A 23906-nucleotide genomic window follows, 5' to 3' on the forward strand; every position below is an offset into this window, starting at 1 on the left:
AATATAAGACATAAAAAAAATCTAGATATAAATGCTAACGATTCCACCAGATAGCGTAAATAGTCGTAATTTATAAAGATCACAAAGAAATATTTGAGGCAAAACTCATTGCTTTTTGTCATTTCTTGAGTTTAGTTTTAGAAGGTTTGGGGGTTGTTGGTTTGATTTTTGAAGTGGAGTCTTGCTGTATTGCCCAAGCTGGCCTCAAGTGGTCCTCCTGAGTAGCAGAAACAGCAGGTGTGCATCCCTGCAATAATAAAGGTTGCTCTTTGACAGCCAGAATAAGTGCATTACATCCCTGTGGACCCTTGATCTGCCCAAGGACCCCTGAAGTAGCACTGTGATAACCTCCTATGCGGAGAGAAACCGAGGCACACAGAAAGAAGCTCCATGGCTTGCCAGAGATGCTTTGGCTGCTAGATGTAGGAAGGCCACCGGCTGCTTAGCTTATCCCATGTGCTGCAGTGCTCTTAGGCCCAGGAAGCTTCTGGGTCACCAAAGGTAGCGTGTACTTGGCAAAGAACTTATTTCTCATCCTGGATGGAAGATTCCATGTCCCCTCTAACAATGACAAAAACATTTCTTCTAGTCACCAGGGTGTTGCTACCTATTCTAACAGGGGCACAATGAAAATGTGTTCAATGGATTAATATTAATTGTGTTGCTTGTTGCTCAAATGAGTTTAAAAGATGTTTGTGTGTGTGTGTGTGTGTGTGTGTGTGTGTGTGTGTGTGTGTGTAGTTCAGCAATTATCCGTCTGTTTTTCTTTCCCAAGCATGAGGAGCAGTGTGTGTGTGTGTGTAGTTCAGCAATTATAAGTCTGTTTTTCTTTCCCAAGCATGAGGATCAGTGTGTGTGTGTGTGTGTGTGTGTGTGTGTGTGTGTGTGTGTGTGTGTGTGTATGTGTAGTTCAGCTATTATCAGTCTGTTTTTCTTTCCCGAGCATGAGGAGCACAACATCATTTTCCATCAAAACCAATTTCACTTCAAAATGCCACATTATACAAAGAGCTCCTATTGCAGATAAAACAAGGTTGTGAGGTTCCCTGTATACAAGGAACTTAGTTGTATGGACAGTTACTCACACGGGAAAGGAGGAGAGATGAGTCACAGTAATTACAATCTCTGAGAACTGAGTCCTTTCACAGGCTGCAGTGACCATTTTACAGTTGACATGGAGACTTGAATTACAAATATAAAGAGAAGACTTCAACAGGTGCAGTGGCTCGTGCCTTTAATCACAGCACTTGGGAGGCAGAAGCAGGTGGATCTCTGCAAGTTCAAAGCCAGCCTGGTCTACATAGAGAGTTCCAGGACATCTAGGACTGCATAGGGAGACCCTGTCTCCAAAAACAAAAAACCAAACAAACAAACAAAAAAAAAAACATATGAGAGAGACAGAGAGAGAGAGATTTAAATTTTTTCCTATCTCTACATTATCTAGACTGGATAATAAAGCATCATGTAATACTAACAAATATGGAAAATGTATACTGATGGAGAGGGGTTAATTTTCCTCAGTGGTGTAGCCTCTATTATTTGCCCTGACTCAAGTCTATAACTGCCCTTACCTTTGCTCACAGAAGCAACTCTAATTGAATGCACACACACACACACACACACACACACACACACACACACACACAGGAAAGTAGGGAAGAGAAGGGTAATGGGGAGGAAATATGATCAAAGTGCATTATGCATGTTAATATAGTTTGAAAGAAATAATTAAAACCACAGCCATAGAAATGCCAATGGTAGTGCATATTTCAATCATGAAAGTTGAAAGTGAGCTGAAGTATCTCAGCTGGTGTTTGGGATTTGCTGATGACAGTGGATGCTAGGGGCCCTTGGGTAAAAAAGCTGTCTCGTTTAAGCTTCTGAGTACAGAGGTTATGTACAATACGATGAATCCCAGGGACCAACACATGTGCCTACAAGCAGAGATAGAGAGAGGCCTGAGAAAATAGGGAAGTATGGCTCTCTGACACCATGCAAGCACCATACAGGGTAGTGTGCCTCTTGTCCCCAGGGCCAGGACATGCTTCTCAAACCCTTCCCATTGCTCTACCCCAGCAGCTGGGGATGCTAAAGGCCAGCCCAAGGGCCACTGCAGCCTGGCAAACTGACAGAGGGCAGTCAGGGTGAGCATGTATGTTAGATTCTGAACTGTCAGAGCCTGGCTCAAGTCAGGTGAATGGCCTCTGGCAATGGATGTCAAACGCTAAGTAACTGCTGCCCTGGCAGCTGGTCAGTGTCCACATAAATGGAGAGAATGTGTCTCAACGGACCCTGAGACCAGAACCAAAAGAGTGACAGTGTGGCCTCGCACAGGCTTTGGAACTGGCTAATTTTCAGGATAAGATTCTGTGGGAGCCAGGGGAGGCGTGCACATCGATGATTCAGCATCTGCCAGATGCCAGCAGGTAGCTCCCACATGACAAGTAGATACTGTAGCCATGGCATCTGTCTGCCGCCCTGATGGGCATAGGATTAGAGCTCAGGTTTAGGTCAGAAGGTGGCCCCCTGGAGCAGGTTGATTGGACCACCTACAGGTGGCAGAGATGCCAATAAAATTCCAATTAGATGCAGAAGCAGCAAAACTCCATCTCTCCTTTGGCCCCTTTCCCTTTTAATTCTCTCTCTCCTCTTTCTCTCCTGGTAATTAAACCTAGAGCCCTATACCTGCTAAGTGAGCACTCTACCACTGAACTAGATTCCTAGCTCCTTCATAATTTATAGTTTTAGACTAGGCCTTGCTAAATTAACCAGGCTGCCCAGGAACTCACTATTGTGATACAAGCTGGCCTCAAGCTTGCACTTGCCCTGTCTCAGCCTGACAAGTCCTGAGATTACAGGCCTGTTCCACTTTGCCTTTTAGAACGCCACGTTTTCTTTATCACTTGCTAAAGACGTCAGATCAGCTCCCCGTCCAGCATTGCACCTTTAATGTCCTGTGTACCGTTTAGCTTCTGTGACCTGATAATCACTTCCACAGATGAGTTCTCAAAAGGAGAAAGAGGGAGAAAGTGGTATTAACTCAGGTATGAGGGTGGATGAGCACCGGCTGCATGTGAGGTTACAGATCGTAGGTGTCTGTGTGGGAGCTGAATCCCAAGTCTTCATCTGCTAACACCATGAACAGAGGAACATTCAGGGTTATGTCAAGCCGTATGTATTCAGATCGGTTCACTGTAAAAAGACTAATGGCAATGACAGGCCTGAGCCTGCAGCACTGAGGATGCTGTGCGTGGTGTCACATAATTTTACCGTTCACGGGTGACTTTTAGCCCCCAGACCTCCACAGATAACATGGGGGATCTGGCATGCTGAGGCTTCTGTGTCATTCTATTGACCTCATTCCACAGATGCAGGAAAAATGAGGCCCAGAGGAATAAAGTGACTCACTTCAGGTCACAATCGCCTCTACTATTTCCTCCCTCGTCTTTCCATGGAATTAGGGGGTCTCAGTTTGTGAAGAGCATTGGACACCTTTGAATAACTTCCAACTGTGTTGAATTCCATTAGGGTCTTTGGCTTGGTTGCTGTTTCATTTTCTTTTGGGCCTCTCTAGAATGTTTTAACTGTCCAGTACTTTACAAAACCCAGAGAATCAACAATCAGAGTCCCCTCTTTCAGTGAGAAGTGGCCCAAGCTCTGCCCACACTCACTTCATTGTGTACACATGGAAAGTCATCTTCACAAAGTTTTATTGACACTGCTCCCTCTCTGGGCTAGACTTTGTGTCCTTCCTGTGCGCCTGCGTAGTAGAAGTCCCAGACTGTACTGAACTGTAGCTCGGGGGTGCAGTGTGTATTTAGTATGCTTTCCTTCCCAGCAAAATAACTTCTTGGGGCCCAAAGTGTAGCTCTTCTCCATAATGACTCCAACTGTTCTGTGCATGTTTATCCTGTGAATGGTGCCCCTGTTGAATCACAGACAGGAAGGTATGTTTGTGTACACCGGTATCGCCACAAAACCAAACACTTCACAAAACAAATAAGGAAATGACTTAAGGGTACAACTAATTTAATAAAGCATTTCCAGTTAGTTTTATTTCCTTTCTGTATTTGATTTATGAGTGAGTATCCTAGTACAGTGAATTAAGCAGGACACACACTCTTTACTCAGAGAATTGCCCAACTGGCCTCTCACCAGAATTTGTGTGTAATGAACCCTCAAAAAAGCAGCCCAAGCAACCATTGAAATCATATTCAAAAGCTACCTGTGCATAGCTATTATCACTCCTGGGCATATATACCAGAACTAAGTCAGTAGACACAGAGACACACACATCCATGATTACAATAGCACTGATCAAAATAGCCAAGATATGGAATCAGCCTAGGCACCCATTAAGGGGTAGTTATGTAAAACAATGGGGTTTTATTTAGCCATAAAAAGAACAAAGTTATGATGTTTGCAAGAAGGTGGATAAAACTGGAGGTCATCATGTAAAGTGAAATAAGGCAGATTCAGAAAAAAAGAAATAGTGCATATTTTGTCTCATATATAGAATCTAGATTTAGAAATAGTTATATAAGACATAAAAATAGAAAGGGAGATGGTATGAGAGAATGATGAGAGATATGATCAAATATATGATATACATTAAGAAAATGTTATAATGAGATTGATTCTTTTGTGTAGTAAATGTATGTTAACAAACAAAAACTCCTGCCTAGATAGGAAGCTTGTTAATGTTAGATTCTCCCACTGGACAAGAAAATAATTTATTTACTTTTAAACCTTAAGGGCAAATGATCAGGTTTATAGTACCATGTGCCAATTTTTAAATTTTTAATCAGTTGTATATATTTATTACTAAAAATTGAAATAACAAAATTTCATTTATTGCAAATTTCTTAAAACTAAAAATCCCTTTGATCTACTCTGATTATTACCTTCTCATCAAACTACACCAAATTCTATTTACATTCTTTCCAGTTACTGTATTTCATCTCAGACTTGAGACTTGTAAAGCCATTGGTGCTTCTTTGGATCAAATAAAGACATAAAGCTACAAGGTAGTCATTTGCAAGATGTCAATCTGCACACATTCCTTATGAATAACTGGTGACAAGTTAGGAAGGGCCCCAAGTACCAGAAAAAAGAAAGAAAGAGAGAGAGAGAGAGAGAGAGAGAGAGAGAAGGAAAGAAAGAAGGGAAGGAAGGAATCAAAATAGAACATAGAACACAATCACGGATCATTCAAATCAATTGCTATACAATTTAATCACAGAGAAGCTTGCACACCTGCTGCAGGCATTATCAGCAGTAAGGGGCAGTGTAAGGCTTAGGCTTCCATGGACTTTGTCCTATTTATTCCCTACCCCAGTGTCCTGAGAGGGATACCATCTGTGACACTGGCAGAAGGTGCAGGTGCATTTGAATGGCATACTTCTTTCTTCATCCTCATCTCCATTATACTGCATTTTAGTTTTCTTTCAATCTGAATTGGGAGGGGGCAGATTCAAACTGGTTCATGAGGACATGAACATTAACTCATGAAGGGACAGATAGGAAAGGACAATTCTGATGGAAGATACAACAAACACTGGGTAGAAAGTGCTTTTCCTTAAGGCTTATTCTGTGCTTTTAAAACCCATTTTCTAAGTTGACATCTTTGCAAGAGGGGAAAGTCTTGTGTTAAAAATTTGTATATAAAATTTTATCACAAAATGAACACGGGAGTCTGGTACAAAAGTCTGAGGGCTCCAGATGCCACAGGAAGCAAGACTCAGTGACCAAGATAAACAATGACTCTCTAAGACCAGCAGAGAGACTAGGTGTCTGACAGCAATGCACAGGGCCCTGAACCACAAGGAATCAAATGGTGTTTGAGCTGTGTCTTTGTCAGGTGACCATAGCAGGACCTGCCCTGCCGGGTGTGTGTGTGTGTGTGTGTGTGTGTGTGTGTGTGTGTGTGTGTGTGTGTGTCTGTGTGTGTGTGTGTGTGTGTGTGCATGTGTGTGTGTCTGTGTCTGTGTCTCTGTGTGTGTGCTGGTTTTCTCCTTCCACCATGCAGGTCTGAAGGCTAGGACTCAGGTCCTCATTCTTGGTGGCTAACATCTTTACCTGCTGAGCCATCTTACCACCCCTAATCCTGCTTTGTAAGAATATCAAAAGCATGTATGCTATGGAAAGAATTCTAAAGGCCAAGTTCCAGACCTACCTATATTGGTGCCTAACAGAATGTCAGTACTAGAACAGGGAAGAACGGTTTAAGGTCATTGGCCATATGGGCACATGCCAAACAGACTCCTGTCTGGTACTGAAATTGGTCACTTTGCCACTCCTGAGCATCACCAGGTCCTGTGTCAAGAGAGTGAGATACATCGGGGCACCTGTTGTGTGTGAGGCCCCTGTGCCCACCAGAAGGCATTGCAGTGCCTCTGCACCCCTATCATAGACTGCCACCTTTCCCAGTGTATGAATGCTGGCCCTCTCTGTTCCCCACAACCTGGCCCAGCATTGGCCAGGGGCTTCCTCTCCTAGAATTCACCCCTCTGAGTCAGCCCTGACTGCTCTTCCATCCAGAGTTATTTCCATTAAATGGATCATGCACCCCCATGCCACCAAATCAGAGATCCTCTTACTTATTTCTATTCTAGTCCATGGCTTTTTAAGCATGCAGTATATTGGGCAGATGTGACTGACATCTGCCTTATGTGGTTTTGTTATTCTTGGTTGAAATATTCCGTATCTCTGAGTTTTAGAGATGTGTCCCTCCCAGGTCCCAAGCTGAAGCCAGGTTTGGTTTGCTTTAGATTTTTGAGATAGGGTCTCACTCTGTATTGCAGGCTTGCCTGGGGTTCGCTAGGTAGCTCCAATAGCCTTAAACTCAAAGCAATTCTCCTGTCTCAGCCTTCTGAGTACTGGGATTCTAATAGTGAGCTTCCCTGCCCAGCTCCATCAAGGTTTTCAAACTTTTTTGTTTTGCTTTGTTTTTGTTTTTCCAGACAGGGTTTCTCTGTATTGCTTTGGAGCCTGTCCTAGAATTAACTCTGTAGACAAGGCTGGCACAAACTCACAGAGATCTGCCTGCCTCTTCCTCCCGAGTGCTGGGGTTAAAGGCGTGTGCCACTAACACCTGGCAGTTTTCAAACTTTAGAGCATTATTACATCATACACACATCATGAGAAATTTCATCAAGTTCCCACCATGTGATCCAAACTGAAACAGGTTCCTGGGCCTTCCCAGGAGCCACAGCTCAATTCTTTATGACTTTGCCATACATTTGAATACATCTTAAAACCTAAGTGTTCAGTGCATGCACCCGGGGGCTGTCCCTTTCTCTACACCTCTAGAAATCCTCATAAGGACAGTACTTCCCAACTTCAGCTGTCTGGATGGTTTGGCATACTGATTTGCTGTGTCTGAGGTTAAGGAAGTGAGCTCTTGATTCATCTAGTCTGCCATCTGATGGCTGAGTATCCTAAGCAATGCTCATGGATATTCTCAACCTGAACTTTCCCAGCTGTCAAATGAGTAAACAGCACTACCTTATCAGAAGCTTGTCCTGTGAAACTGGTAGGACCACACCTGCAGTCACCAGTCTGATGATGGAAGGTGGATTGCATGATTGTCTACTGATGGAGGCAATCATGTGGCTGTTGTGAGCCCGCCTGTATCCCTGAGAGAGAGCAGTCCTAATTTCCCTTCACCCTGGTCTTGCAGCTGCAGATCCTTACATGCCCCACCATCAGTAGCTCCGTATCCATGCCATTTGTCCTTCCTCCTCGTTTGTCTCTCCCCTCTCCTCCCCTTTTACCTCATCTCTTCCCATTTCCTAGTTAGCCTGCTGCTTGAACAGGCTAAACCTCCTGAAATCTAGTACTTACAGTTTCATGCCGCCACGCCCTCCCTCTGGGTCCGGTCCTCACACACAGCACACAGCATGCTAAGCTGAACCAGCACTCGCTTATTTTCTAACACAGATCCAGCAGGGCTCTGCCTCTTCTTTAAATCCAAGCCATTGCCTTCCTCAGAGGCCCTGTCTCATCCTATGTCAGACATGTAGGGTCTGGTCCATGTCACTTGTTGAGTGTATTTATGCACTGTGGTGATATATTTTTTTATGATCTAATAAAGCCACTGGAGATCAAAATGCAAAGCTAACCACAGCCATAGAGCCAGGCAGTGATGGCACACACCTTTAATTCCAGGACTCAGGAGACAGAGGTAGACAGATCTCTGTGAGTTCAAGGCCACCCAGGGCTACACAATCAGCCAAAAGAAGAACAGAGCTCATGCCTTTAATCCCAGCACTAGAGAGTATAAAAGGAAGAAGCAAATGGTCTCATGTGTGATTCAGTTTCCAGACAGGGAAGGCATTGTACTCTGAGGATTCATGGAGAGAGGATCACCCATTTTGGTCTGAAGTAGACGTAAGAGCTAGTGGCTTGGCTGCTTTGCTTCTCTGATCTTCAGCTTGAACCAAATATCTGACTCTGGGTTTTTGTTATTTGTGCTACACTGCACTTTACCTTATTTACCACATTTACAGAGGTTTCCCCTCCATAAGACTTGACATCAAGAGTGGATTCAGCACAGGTGGACCTATAGTGACAATGCTCAGTTAACATCAGGGAAAAAGCAACCACTTAGTGCCCAGCAAGAGGCTGAGCTCATGAGAGGCCCACCCCCCATTTCTTCAAACATTAAGGATTGCCATGCCTGTAATCCAAGCCTATGCTACAAGCCTTGTGATCCAAAAAGACGGGTAGGTAGAATGGCTTTAGTTAATGCTGACTCTGTTGTCTGGGGACCCCGCCTTAGGGGTGACAAACATGAGCTAAATGTTGAATGGCAACTAAAGATAATGTAGTGTCCCAGAGGCTTGTCGATTTGGAAGCCACCAGACCATGCCTATTGAGTGCAGTTTGGTCTCTGCCTAGGGCTTTGAAGCCTGGGACAAAAGGAAGAATCCTTTCCTGAGGCTTAGATGTACCCTGGGTCTAGCACTGTTCTGGGAAACTCTGTGAACAAAGATGGCTGCTTTGTATGCATGATACAGGCCTGATTTGAATAAAATGATATTACTCAAGCACCATTAATTCATGACTTTTGATTTCCTGTTGTGAGGTTAGTATCCATGAACACTGGGTATAAATGATGGTACCTTGACCCCCCCATTATTGTATATTTTAAGGTTTTACAATCTACAAAGTAACCCTGCACTATAAAATTAACAAATCATAGGGTCCTAGAATCGAACAAAGATGTGGCTACAGTGATGTGTTAAATTATAAGGTTTTAAGTCCATATATTGAGGAAAAATGAGTGGTAATGAACTACAGTCTCAATAAATTAAGAAAAGACATATCCAAATATATCAGCAAGATGAAATTTAAACCATGGACATTGGCATTTATTCTGTTATTTCATTATAAGGAAAAGTTCTGATTTTAAAATGCCACACTTTCTTGATGGCATTTTTGGGTATTTCTATTTATTCAAGCCTTGTTATATCAATTAATTTTTAATAAATATAGACCAGTAAACATTAATTTTGATTATTTTTAAATGCCTATAATTTCAATATATTTAATTATAGCATTCCATTTGGGGATGGAAGAACCAACATTCAGATCATAGCAATATCCAGTTTTTCCATCTGTTAGATTCACTTAAAGACTCTTGTGAGCTGGCAAGGCAAGTGTCAGTTCATCGCGGTAACTTACCAGAGCCCATCCTGACTTTTCCTCACAACACATAGCTGTAATGAAACAGGATGGAAGCCATTCATTCCGGCGTTCCCCTTGTGTCTTTGAAGGATATTTCCTGAGTCTCTCCGATGGCTAATGGCCACCCAGCAGTTTGAAGCAGCAAAGAAGCTGATCCTCTACATCACACAGAAGAACAATGTGAGCCCTGAGAGTGACATCAAGGGGGTGATGCCAGGTGAGTACACTACGGCTGGCCAGGGTGCCTGAGGACCGGTCCTGTCTGGAATAACTGTCCTGGCCAGTGTTTGGCTTATGCTCCTGTGCCCACACGGTCTGCAAAGGTTTGGAAAGGCAGCAGAGGCTGCTACAGTCCGAGAGTGAAAACAAACGGAAATGGTCTCTGCTTTAGGAGCTAGTTTCTTTCATAATCAAGTTGAACACACTCATCATGTTCCTTCGAGTCCAAACAAAACCAGAAGCTGGGTATGAGTTGGATACACACTCAGTATTTACCAGGCGTGTTCGGCTTTGTGACACCCAGCACCACCTTTCCTGACAGCCTACTATGTTTAAGGCCTTGGCTCAGGCTGTAGTGGTGTAAGTGACCTCTCTTCTTGAGTATGATCTTCCAAGGGCTGCCATTGTCTATTTATGGCCATGACCTATTTGTTGGTCAAGGGAAGAAGTGGAAACACGGACTATTTTTGTAGAGTGGTTCAGATCCATAGAATTCTTGTGAATCAGGGCGTCAGCATAAGCTAAGTGGGGCTTTCAAGCTGGGAGTCTGTAAATGTCACCAGGAAGTCCTTCACAGCCAGGTTCCTGGATCCTCCCTGACATGCCAAGATACTGCCCTAGAAGATCTGAAAGAAGCCCCAGGAATGTGTGCTTGTAGTGAGCTCCAGAAGATACTCTGATGCAAGGGACCTAAAGAGTCCCTTTAGAAAATGACAGCTTTGACCCACCATGTTAACACGAAAACCTGAATGCTTTGTTATATGAAAGTAACACATAATGAGAGAGAGAAAGAGGGGTGGGAGAAGAGACTATGACTAGACTTTCCCAATGACTAGAATCATGTGATGGCCATTCATTCATTCGGAGTACAGACATTTACTAAGTGTCCGATGGCACACGACACTAGCTCACACAGATGGAATGCATACATAAGGTGTGGTCTTACATGTACACTCAGTAGGAGGGATAAAGCACTAAAGCGGAAGGATAGAGGGTAGTAACAAGTGGCTATAGTCCAAGTAACTAGGTAAGCCTGGTTTTGAGACACAGGTGCTCAGGAATCTGTGCCAGGCAAGAGAATGTACCCTGCAGGTTCCCCTTTCCAACAGGGAGGAGAGTGTGAGCAACCTGGATCTTAAAAGCTTAAAAGCACCCTTACTGGACTCCCATTTAGAAGAGGGGGGCCAACAAGGAGGCATACCTACCTTTACCCGTGCCCAGGACACAAATGCTGGATGAGATGTGGTCTACCAAGTCCTTCAGCTGAGGCAGGCACAGTCAGGCCAACCAAAAGCTCTGAATTCTCTGGAATGAAGGATACAAGCCATGACTGGTCTACTTAAGAGTATTGAGCTGGCTCTTCAGAGGAGTACCTGAGACCCCCCCCCTTTCTCAGGAGCAGTGTTAGTAATGAGACAATACATGGTTCCCATGTGCTAGCCCCCTTCTAAGTGATGTGCAAAGATCAACTCATCCAACCTACATGTGATGTGCACACGAACGGGTTTCTTCACAGCAGCCCATTTACAAGGGATGCTGTGGTGCTACTGGTTTGCAGATGAGGAAACCATGGCAATGAGAGGCTGGGTGGCCTTGCCAAAAGTCAGTTTGCTACTAAGTTGTCGAGTGGGAGTTGAACCCAGGAAGTGTAGCCAAAGAGAAGGTGACCATGGGGACATATGGAAAATGATGCTATTAAGGGACCCCTTGGGCCAGGCCAGCCTGGTTTGGACCATCACATAGCCTCCTGCAAGCTTCTATCCTCAACTCCTACTGCATGTTTGTCTCTGGCCCTCTAATTAAATCATCACACCCCACTTCTCTCAGGTTAAATGTTACCTGGGAAAAGCTCGTTTTCTCAATCCTAATTACACTGACTCATGTCCCTAATTTTGGAAAGTGATATTAGCTCTCCTCTACCTCTACCCCCATTCTTTGCTTGGAAATTTGGTTGGGGCTTATCACTCTTCTGTCAAGTAAAAGGTGATTTATCCCCTTTGGTGACTAACAAAGAGAAGAAAGGGTTCCGCCCTTCACTAGGATGTATTATTGTTATCATGGTCACTGTGGGATGCTAATTCACCCTGGCTCTCTATCTCACTCCCAGCATGTGGGGGAAGAGACTGTTTTCTCTGGGACTCTAACTAACTTCCTTAGCTCAGAATGGTTCCTCCACTTGTAATCATCTTCCCAGTGCCTCATGTCCCCCATCAAGCTTGGGGCTCTTACCCAACTACTTTTCATGTGTACTCACTGCTCTGCCTGCCACTCTGTCCTCCCTTCCTCCATCAACAGCCCAGGAACAAAACAATCACATTATCATCTGCTCTAGTGCCCCCCCCCCATCGTCATCATGTGTAGATATACAGACCCCACCTAATCTCTACCTCCCCCAGGTCTCTGGTCTGTGTCCCATGTTCTTCCTCGGATAGGCCCCAGCTCAGGAAAGTCCCATTCTCTCAGACCCATTCTCCTGTCCCCTAGCTTCTCAGGCCCAGGTCAGCATTCATACTCTACACCCCACTCCCACCCCTGTCTTAGCTATAAACAGGAGTTTTACAACATTACCTCTACCCCACAGAGCCTCTGCTGCAGAGCCCAGGCTGTACCCCAACACCAGAGTAGACCCATGGATAGTAGTAGCATCCATGAATATTCATGACATACAGAAATTCAGAGCTCTGGAACCAGGATGTAGGGCTGTCCCTTGGGGTGCCTCTGGGCAGAAAAGTGCCTTCAGCTGGGATGGCATAATGAGGAGGAGCTTCATGCCCTGTTAATGCATGCCAGCGTTGGAATGATGCTAAAAGAAAACCGGATCTCCTAAAACTTACCATTTCTATGCTTTTAAAGCTCTCTTCAGTTTTTATTTGAGCCTAAGTGGTGGCGTATGAAGCTGAATTAGATACCTGTGCCTGTTCCTAAATGTCATTCTCACAGTGACATGGTATGACAGCTCTCCTTCCAAGGCCTGACTCAAGATTTTGAACCCTTACAGTGGAAGTAAAGACAGAAAAGAAAGGAAGGCTAAGCAACCTTGTGTCAGAGTCCTGCTAACCCCTTGCTTTCAGTGATGGTTGAGGCTCACAAAGAGACAAAAGGCAGAGATTGGGAGACCAGGGAAATCTGAGCGCATTCCACCCTCCTTAGAGACTCACAGGAAGGGAAGTTTCAGCTCTCCCTATTTTACAGGTGGACAGTGGGGTCTGGAGAGGCTGAGTGTTGGGAAACAGTGAGTTCCCACTCCCAGTATACTCCCTGGGAAGTTGCTCAATGAAGTGTCACCCAGTGGAGGGAGGACACATGCATGGCCCTTTTCTTCTCCATGGGAAGAGTGATCTACAAGGAGCAGGAATCATTTGACCTCTTGTATAGAGAGAGCCCTCCGTGGGCAGCCTTGTGGGGAAGCAATCCAAAGGTACCCAAGCTCTCAGTCCCAGGGAGGCTGCCCATGGTAGACTTCCATTGCCTTCCCTCTCTGCTACTTTTAGGAAGATATAGAGGGGACCAGGACCTCTTTGCTGGCTCCTGCATCAGCTCAGAGCATGCATATCTGTCATATCCTCAGGGCTTAGCACGTACCAGGACTGTACTCCATTGGTACCTAAAGCCATGGATAGAGCCCAGCTTTCCACAGGCTTGGTCTTCCCTATAAATGCATACCTACAACAACATTTAATTTACAAATTAGGCACAGAAAGAGTTTAATGACAACTAGTAACAAAGCTAGATCAATTATGACAATATAATTTATGAGTTTCTCATTTCCGGAATTCCCCGTTTAATATTTTCAGACTGGAGTTAGCATTAGGAAGCTGAAACCTCCATTACTGTGGGCAGCTCTCCCAAGGAGGTTTAGAAGCAACACAGAGATAAGCTTCTTCCCAGGCGGGATACCTCACTGCTCCCAGACTCAGGCACTGACCACAGGGGTCAAGTAAACGTGGAGCAGGGATAGATTCAACTGGTATGCCAACATTAAGTCTGCCTGTGTCTCAGTTTGACAGTCTCTGAGAGCACTGAGCCAAGAAGATTGGGGTGGTCTGCTCTGAGCTGTGGAGAAGCAACCCGATGCTGCTGTCTTATCAGCTGTCTGGCACCTACTTGCTTTTATTGCCTAATGCAAGAAGTTTGGGCTAGAGAGAAAGAAACTCCTTATTTCCGGTGACCTCACAGGGTCCCAGCAGTTAGCTAATACCTCCTACGATTTGAAACACATGGGCTTCAACCCAGGAGGAAACACTTAAAGTTGTGGAAGTTTGGTGTTGTTGATACCAGTGGTAAGAGTAACAGAGAACCTGACAAAACATCAATAGTGCTGGAAAAGTTAATTTAATTCCCTTTAGAATAATGCAATTACCACTGTAGACTACAGTCAATTCTTAGACTGGGCTCTAGGGTTTAACGTTATTTTAAAAAAACAAACCCTCAGGTCGTAATACAATTGCTATAGCTTCCTTGACATACTGTTTCATCCACAATAATATATTAGCAGTTGTGCATGGTTCACTTTTGGAAAAGAAACAACTTTAAACTCATATAAACATGCTAACGGATGTTTGGATTTCCATCTTGGAAGACTGCTGAGAAAGGGTGCCCATGACAGCTGACTTCTGATGTGTCTGTAACTGTGAAAGGAACCAGACCTCTGCAGCTGAGACTATGTACCACTCATGTTTCCAAGCTCTTTAACAAACACAGTCCAGCACTATGAAGCAAAGAGTCTGTCACCAGTAGACCCCACACACACCACTACAGTCCCTAGACTTTTCAGTGTAAGCATTTTCTAAGCATCAGAGTGTGGTACATTCCCTCATGCTTCTGGTGATGGTCTTATGTGCAGGGGCTGCACTGGCAGATCTCTAGAAGGATGGACACACGGTGACAGATAGTGCATAACAACAAGAAGACTGGTGGCTTTTGTCTTCACTAAACTATACCTTTTACTGTTTTTAGAATGGCTTCCATACTTTTTAAAGTGTTTCTTACAAGGCAGTATACTGAATGAGGTTGGCAGCAACCTCACACATCTCCTGTTTTTCACATCTCTGACTCTACCCAGAAGCCACCTGGTATCACCCAGGGTTCTGTGAGCCTTCTGTGATATTTAAACAATGACAGAATCACCTGATGACTTAATTCTCAGACCGTATCCCCTGACCCACTCATTAAGTGATTAATGAGTGTATTGTTCCTTAGTCATAGAGAAAGGGCGACAATGAGTCAAATTAGCTAAGACAAAGCAGGTCAGGAGGCTTCTGGGGCTGACAGGGTCTGTGGACAGGCAGCCAGAATACCAGGCCTGTTGGCCTGGGTCAAGTTCTCACCCCATACCTAAATGAGACAAAGAATATTCTGAAAACTTGGCACATTCTCCTACAGACAGAGGAAAGATTTATTCTGTCTATTCTGTGTCCTGGTTGGGGCAACAATAAGCCTAAATTTTTTATTTAGAGCTAGGTATGATTGCACATGCTCATAATCCCAAGAATTTATGAATCTTGAAGCTGGGGAACCAATTGATCCATGAGTTTGGGACCAGTCTGAGCAACATTGTACAACCCTATCTTTAACAACAAACAAAATGGGTTAAATAAAAACTGTCTAAATTCCCCTCCCAACGCATGCCCTTTTTGCCCCACTATATAAACCTGGCTGGCCTGGCAGTCTGTGTAGACTAGGCCGGCCTCAAACTCTCAGGATATGGTCTGTGCCACCATATAGCTCCCTGGGCCACTAGCTCCCTATTTAAAATAAGTTTATTTTTCCTTCAAATTGTTATGAAAGATGTTTGTGAAAAATGAAATAGAAGGAGTTGAAACATCCAGGATGGGTATGCTCACCTAGAGAGGTGCAGCCTTTGGAGAAGCAGGAGGCAACATGTGTCACTGCTCCACATCTAGGGGCTGTTTCAGAACCTCCAGGGTACCAAAAACTCACTGGAGCCCAACTTTCATGTATGTGATGGTATAGTGTTTGCATAGAGCCCACACTCTAGATAATCTCTGAACTATTCATGATGGCCAGTGCTGTGAAAATGTTTATTATACTGAATTGTTTAAGGACTAGCAACGAGAAAAGAAGTGTACATGTTCAGTTCAGATACAATTTTTCAAATTATTTTGATGATGATGTTTTAAATCCAAAGCTTCAGAACCCAGACACACAGAGAGGGTAGAATGTGCCTCCAGGCCCTGAAGGCTTCCACTGTCCCTATTCCCACAGATATTTTTAATTTTCAGTGTCTTATTTTGAAACTATTTCACCTACACAGAGAAGTTGCAGAACTTGTCCATACTCCTGACTCAGTCTCCCCTGTTGCTAAGGTCTGCTATTACCATGATATATTTGTCAAAACTGGGAAAGTGGACACAAGTACACACTGTTGTTAAATGCCAGTCTCCACTCAGTGCTGGCTTTCTTATCACTGGCCCCTCGTGCTCCAGGGTCCTGTCCAGGGTGCAGTTTGACATCACCTGGACGCTGTCTTCTCTGATCTTGACAGTTCCTCCTTCTTTCTTTGTTTTCATGACCTTGACAACTCTTAATGGCACTGGCTCCTTGTGGACTTGGAAGCATCTTTTCTGTTTTTGCTTCCAAATGGGGGTGACTTCACAAGGACATGCCAGCCAGAAAGCAGAAGGGTCCAGGAGGCTGAGTGTGAGTACTGCTCTCAAGTAACCACACAGATTCCACTTGAGGCATTTTCTGTGTTCTGTCTACCCTATCAGATTGCCAGGCCAGCCCCAGGACGTGAGCAAATTCCCAGCTAGGTTAGGGTTACATTGAAGCACTGTTAGACAGTTGCGGCTAGAATGAGCCTCACAAGAGCCCCAGTCATATAGCTTCAGAGTCTGTCACATCTCTAAGCCTAACACATGGTCCATCTTGTTCCACTCCCAAACACTTTGTTTTGTTTTTTGAGTTCTGGGAATGGAACCTAGGGCTTCATGCCTCCTAAGCACATGTTGTGGCATTGCACTATACCCCATTCCCCAAAGAATTTCAACTGTTAACTGAAGCATGCACAAGTGTGTGTGTGTGTGTGTGTGTGTGTGTGTGTGTGTGTGTGTGTACAAACAGACATATGGTTTTGTCTTTCAGAGATTCACATCCTCTAAAGACAGTGCGTGTAGCTTCAGTCCTAAACCATTCTGTCTTCCGCCCTCCCCCCCCGTGCCAGGCTTGGCAGGGCTCTGAGCTGTGACATAGGTAGTTACAGTTTCAAGCAGAAAGAAATCACCTGTGGTATGTGCAGGACCTAATTTAGGCAGGCAAGATGAATGGAGCATGCCTGTCTGTCTGTCCATGCGTGACCTGGCTCTGTAAGCAGTGTGTTTTATGCCCTTCAGTTGTGGTGGGAAAACCTGTCTGCCAAGTAAGTCTCCCAAGCACATTTCCAGCCAGGAAGCCCAGACCTTCCTCTCTGGCTTACAGGCAAAGGTTTTCTCCTCTTCAGATGGTCCTGGATAGGGAATCCAAAGCTGTATTGTAACTGTGTCTGGAACCTTCGGTCCTACTCAAGCTCCTGGGTCTATCTCTTGCAGAGCTAGAGAAAGAACTGTCTCGGAGGCCCAAAAAGGTGTGCATCGTGAAGGTGGTGGGAACGCGGAACCTGTGGAAAAATATCGTGGTTCTATGTGTGAACTCGTAAGTCATGGGAAACACATGTGGTCAGAGCCAGAGGGCCCCTCCTCCCACCCTAGGTGAATCCCAGCCTGCCCCACACCCACCTGCGTCAACATGTCTCTATGAAGGAGACCCCAGAAGTATGCCCGGGCGGGTTGTCCTTCTGTAGGTTTGAAGGAAGACAATGCAATAGCTACCACTTCACCAAGAAGCCTTAGGCAGCCAGCACTGAGCATTGCCCTCAGCCCAGCCACCTGCCCCTTGCATGTTTTGCATGGTGCTAGAGCTCCTAGGGCCTTGAGCATAAAAAGGCCAGGAAGTCTGGTGAGGTCCTGCATGCACCTGTGTCCTCAGAACAGTGCCCTCCCTCTGCATTTTATGACAGTGACTCTGACAGTCTCCTTCACCCCAGTTCTAGGGAATGCCCTAAGGTGGGGTTCTTGGCACTGACTAGGGGCAAGGGTTGATGCTCCCCACCCCCCATCTCCAGAGGGCTGTTCTTCCTGCATGAAGTTCTGGCCACCAGGCCACCTGCTCAGAGTCCCTTATTCTGTAGAGGGCAGCTGCAGTCAGTGGCATGTTGCTTGGTGCAGAGAAGCTCAGGCTCTCTCAAGTGACCTCTCCATACAGCTTGACACCTACTACCTGCTGGGTCTGTGGCTCCCTTAATTTTATAGCCAACCCGGTTCCAGGGCCAGGTGTGTACCTGGAAGTTCCTTCCGGTCTTACCTCACAGCTCCATAACCTCATCCTCCCTGACTCTACAAAGTGGACCTTTGGTTAGAGTGGAGATCATCTGGGAGATTAACTCTCAGCCAGCAAGCATTAGAGGTCATCTGGGAAGAAGGATTTAGACCTGTGTGTGTGTGTGTGTGTGTGTGTGTGTGTGTGCACGCACATGTGTGTGTGCATGTATATTATTAGTGTGTGAGTATGTGTGTGCATGTATATATGAGTATGTCTGTGTGTGTATGTGTGTGAGTGTTGTATGTGCATGTATATATTAGTGTGTGAGTGTATATGTGCATGTGTATGAGTGTGTGTTGTATGAATATATGTATATATGAGTATGTGTGTATGTGTGTGCATGTATATATGAGTGTGTGTGTGTGTGTATGTATGTATATATGAATGTGTGTGAATGTCTATATGAGAGTGTGTGCATGTATATGTTAGTGTGTGACTGTGTATGTGCATGTATTTATGTGTGTGTGCATGTGTGTAAGAGCTCAAGGCTGTCTTCATGGAGAGCAGCTAGGGCCACAGCCTCCCGTTCTTTTCAGCTTTCCTGTTAGAACAGCGCCATGAACTGAGGGACCCAGTTCTCTTTTGAGGTACAAAAGGTGTCATGACCCATCAATAGAAGAGCAAAGATCCAATCCCAGTCAGATCCTACAGTGCTAATCCAGCCAGGCCACATACAGGTCAGACCCAGAGTCCTTAGGCTGCCCCTTGTTGCCAGCTCTAGCACCAGCCAAGATTTACCCCATACTGTCTGCTGGTCTGCCAAGTAGATATGACTGTGTTCTTGTGCTGACATGAGAGTAAGTTAGCATGCAGAAGGTGCTTTGTCCTACACCTGGGTGAACAAAGGACCTCATGGATATATCTTGGATGTCTCTTTGAATTTAACTCCCGCGTGGGTCCACATATAGTGACGGCATGGTCTCCTGTCACACGTAAAATGCTTCTCTGTCTCTTGGGCATCCCCTCATCTCAACACACGCTGCCCACCCTCTCAGTATGTGCATGTCTCCTGCAGGCTGACAGGGTACGGAATCCACCACTGCTTTGCAAGAAGCATGATGGGCCACGAGGTGAAGGTGCCGCTCCTGGAGAACTTCTACGCTGACTACTACACCATGGCCAGCATCGCACTGGCATCCTGCCTGGCCATGTGTGTGGTAGTCAGGTTCCTCGGGCGCAGGGGAGGGCTGCTGCTCTTCATGATCCTTACTGCCCTGGCCTCACTTCTGCAGCTCGGGCTCCTCAACTGTGAGTAGGCTAGTCAAGGGGGACAGGGGAAGGATGCTGGGAAAGGGGGCTGGCATACTATCAGAACACTTGGAAGGCATGGCAGCTTCCTGTTTCTGTAACAAAATACTTGAGATAATCAGCTTAAAGAGGGGGAAATTTGTTTGGCTTATAGATTTGGAGTTTTAAAGTAGCCCATGGTTTGTTGACCCATCTGGGCCTGTAGTAAGACAACACACCATGATAGGAGTGTATGGCAGAGAAATCTACTCACATTGTGATATGTAGAAACAGCAAAAGAAAGGCATCTATGGTACTAATGCCCTCTTTAAGGGCATGCCTCCAAGGGCATGAATTTCCTCCCATGAGGACCCACTTAGGCATGTTCTCATGAGTTCTATACCTTGCTGGGCAATAACCAGAGTGAACAAGCGGTAGCCATTCTCCCTGCCTCCCTGGGTGGATACTACCTGGCTGCCCTTCCAGGAAGGCTCTGTCCAACTCCACCCAGTTAGGGCAGATGTGGAAGGATGGCCTCCTGAGTATCCCATGTGCCCTATTTGGCAGTGAACAGGAATGCCACAGGAACTCTGGGCAAAGGACAAGTAGCTGTGAGAAAAAGGCTTTGGGGAAGCAGAAATGTGTCCTGACAAGCCTGCTCCCAGTGCCCAGTACCCCATTGAATAACTTTCTATGCAAAGATGTTGCCTTTAGATCCGCTTGGGTCCTCTCTCAGACTGCGTTGTCTCCCAGACTCTGTAGCCAACAAGCCATAGCCCTCTCTTCACACAAAAAGGTCTTTGTTTAGTCCAGTGTGAATTCCACTGCGCAGGCAGCCAGCACCAACTCAGACTTAAAAGGAAGTTCACTTAGAAACAAGTCACGTGGGAGCACTCGGCAGTTGTCCCATGCCTAACAAGCCTTCTCGTCTCTTCCCACTCCCATTACCCTGTGCATGTGGGCGCACCCATTCCATGGTTCCAGTGATCGGCAAATACAGCCAGCATCCAGACTCAGGTGAGTCCTTAACATTTCTGCTGCCTTGTCTTTTATTACATCCACAAAAACAGTCACCACAAAGACTCACCAACTGGCTTTCGTTTCCTCCCTTTCTTCTGGTCTTTGCCCTTCAAGAATTGCAGCTGAAGTTGGCCGTAGGTTGGACACTATAAGCATACATTTGTATTCTCTATCCCCATCTTGCACTAGAGAAAGCAACTCGTGTTTCCCTGGTTTTGTGCAGCTTGGCATGCATGCCCTCCCAGGCCCCTGATCCAGCACTGGTGCTGTTTGTCCTTGGCCAGCAGCTAATCAGGATGAGAAGGCGAAAGGGTTGGGGCTTGGTTGGCTGTGCTATAAGGAGAGCCAGTATCTCTTCATGACTCATGCAAGCTTGCTGCTCTCCAACTAGGGAACAGCAGAGGTGCTGCTCCATACCGCATGCTGCTATCGCACCTGCCTGGCCCAACAAAGCACATGAGAGCGCTTGCCTTCCATGCAACCCGGAGGGAAACTGAGCCCCTCAGTGCATGCCAAAACACTGTGTGCAGTGCTGTCCCATGCCAGCCAGGGTCCAGTGCCACCTCCAGGCACAGGGATTACTAAGTGCTTTCCCTCCCCTGGGCTCATGAATTATTCCATTTGGTCCCGTGTGGTTTTGTACTTTTAAATCAACATTGACTCTGGATTGGGTGGGTCAACCCTGAGATTGCAGTCCGGAATCCAGGGAGGATGGTATGCCACTGAGGCATCAGGACCCTGCACCCCCCAGCTTGCTTCCTGCCTGGCACAGCCTCTGGATGAGGAATTCTACAGGCCCACTGTGAGCTCAGCATGCTTGGTGCCCAAGATACTGACAAAAGCCAGCAGCAGAATGTTCAAAGGGCTGCAGGTCCCTCAGCCTAGAGGACTGCCCACCCAAAAGCCACTGCATGTTCAACTGTACCTCAGACTGGGCATTGGGGAGGAGGGAGCTCCTGGGCTATCCCAGGCTTCCCTTCACCAATCCTTGCCCCAGTTTACCCCTTGTCTGGCTTCTGTTCTCTTCCCTTCTCTCCTTCCTCATGGTCCCCTTCTTTGGATTCTTATCCAGGGATGAGTGACAGCGTCAAGGACAAGTTCTCCATCGCATTTTCGATTGTGGGCATGTTTGCATCTCATGCCGTGGGGAGCCTCAGCGTATTCTTCTGTGCAGAGATCACCCCCACAGTGATAAGGTGGGTGATGGGATAATGTGGGACTTTCTTTTCAGAACTCAAGATTGGTCCACGTCTAGAGAGGCTGGTGTGTAAGAAACTGTCATGAGTTCTGCCCCACCTAGGCCTCTGGACCAGGGTGTGGTGGCGTGCAGGGCATGTTGCCTGCCTGACTCACTGCCTTATGATCTGCTTCACCCTGACTCTCAGGGTCAGGTGGGAACCCAACCCTAGGTCCCATCACAACAGTTACCATGGGAGACAAGGAACTGTTTAAGGTACAGGCAAAGAATAGAAAGGGAGCAGTAAGTAAATCACTCTCACTGGACTGTGGTAAAAGTCAGCACTGTCCACTGAGAGCCTCAGGACAAAGCTATTTCAGACAAAAAAAAGAAGAAGCTAGGTACATCCCACCTGTAATTCTGAATTCTCAGGAGGCTGAAGCAGGAGGGTAGAGACTTCTAGGCCAGCATGGTCAACACAGCAAGACCCCATCTCAGCAAAAAGATGATGGCTTGGGATGTAGTTGAGTTGTTTGCCTAGCATGAACAAAGCCCTGGGTTCAATCCCCAGCACCCTGTAATATGGCTGTAGTGCATGCCTGCAATCCCAGCACTTAGGAGGAGGAAGCCAAAGGATCAGAGAAGTCCAAGGTCAGCCTAGACCACATGTATGAACAAATGGTTAGATAGAACTTTTTTTTTTTTTTCCTTCCTGGCCTGAGAACCTAAACACTAATCCAAAATTATATCAATGACTTAATTAAGAAAGAAATCAAGAGCCTAATACTTGGCCAGCATCACACTAGGTAGGTAAATAAGGCCATGAAGCCCCAGGCCTGGGAAAAGTTTGTCTTTCCCTTATAGTGTCCTAAGAGGTCCTAAGTGTTTGTTTGTAAAGTCAGATTACTATCCCTGGGCAGTGGTGCATTTGATCCCACTGGGACTGTAGTATAATGAAAATCGGGATATTTGAAAGAGAATCACCTAATGAGCCCCCTCTACCAGACACCTTCTCCTAACAGTGTGAACATTACTGAAGCCCTGACATCTAAAACACTCCCAGCCCCAACATTGTTTGTTTTGACATGACAGCAAAAACAAAACAAAAATTGTCAATGGGACAAACAAACAACATTTGTCCATAAAATTTTGTTTCATGGACAAAATTGTTTAAAATAGTACATAAGATGACCCTTGAGCTCCACAAAGCATATAGGAGACATAAACAAATCTATGTTTAGATCCTCACTCCAAGATATCTCATGATGTGTATGCAATTGCCAAATTCAAAGGTGCAAAATCCAAAAGCATTTTAAGTAGGAGACCCCACCTGCACTTGCCACTTGTTCTATACTGCAAGGCTTGCTTTGTATCACACTGAGCTCCTTATTGGAATTGCATTAGCATTTCTAATGCACATGCTTTTTTGGAATTATGAGGGGGCAGTTGTTATTCAGCTGTGAGCTGAAACCCAGAAGTCAGCTTGGTGACACCCTTCAGAAGAACGAGCAGGCATTCCTGTTCAGATGGGACTTGGAGAGATTAATTATTTCAGGCCCTCTGGTGCTGGGAGGGCTCGGGAAGCAGGTAGACAGGGCTGTGGACTTACCTTCTCGCTGACAACACAATTTTCTCATGACCTCATTTTGACTCACTCTCTTGGATTTTTACAATACAAGCCAAGGCTGCTGGCTGTTGGGTCCTGTAATAAAACACCTAGTCATTGTATATTTAAGGAAAAGCAATTAGGTGGCTAGTAAGCCCTCTAGTTCCCTGCCTTCTGCACGAGCCAAAGGCAGATGAAACTCGCAGTTGTGAAACACTGAAGGCAACTTACTCTTTCCCCCACCTAGTTAAATTGCCTCCTTTGTAAAAGAATCCAGAAAGATAATCTCCCAGATAGAGCACAAGTCTCCACTAGTCCCTCGCTTCTGGTAGCCACTGGCAGCCATTGCATGACTCTCTGTATTTGTCTGGGGAGGGCACCCCTTAACTCTGGCCTCCTTGTCAGTTTGCTTAGCAAGCTAGACTGAAAGAAATGTGGTATCCTTTTCCTCTTTGAGACAAATCTGGAAAAATTATTTGGGGGTAGAAATAAAGTTCAGCTTGCCAAGATGACAAACCAGAAAAACATTTGGCCCTGGGTGATGTTTTTTGTACCTGCAGAGGGCAAAAGGAAACTGAGTCCCTAGGCCAG

The 23906-nt window shown here is 45.6% G+C and overlaps 1 protein-coding gene across 2 annotated transcripts in view; it reads left to right on the forward strand.

Annotated features, from left to right (window-relative positions):
* Slc22a23 (solute carrier family 22 member 23) overlaps nt 1-23906 on the forward strand; it is a 156198-nt gene that overhangs the window by 125477 nt on the left and 6815 nt on the right. Inside the window, exons 5-10 of one of the 2 annotated variants that reach the window (XM_051194463.1) lie at nt 9780-9907; nt 17457-17559; nt 19301-19533; nt 20497-20529; nt 20647-20670; nt 21605-21728. In XM_051194463.1, coding sequence (XP_051050420.1) covers nt 9780-9907; nt 17457-17559; nt 19301-19533; nt 20497-20529; nt 20647-20670; nt 21605-21728 — 645 coding nt within the window. The remainder of the gene's footprint in view (nt 1-9779; nt 9908-17456; nt 17560-19300; nt 19534-20496; nt 20530-20646; nt 20671-21604; nt 21729-23906) is intronic. The other variant, XM_051194464.1, reaches the window with a different exon arrangement.

This window comes from Phodopus roborovskii, unplaced genomic scaffold, assembly GCF_943737965.1.
Source record: "Phodopus roborovskii unplaced genomic scaffold, PHOROB, whole genome shotgun sequence".
NCBI classification, from domain to species: Eukaryota; Metazoa; Chordata; class Mammalia; order Rodentia; family Cricetidae; genus Phodopus; species Phodopus roborovskii.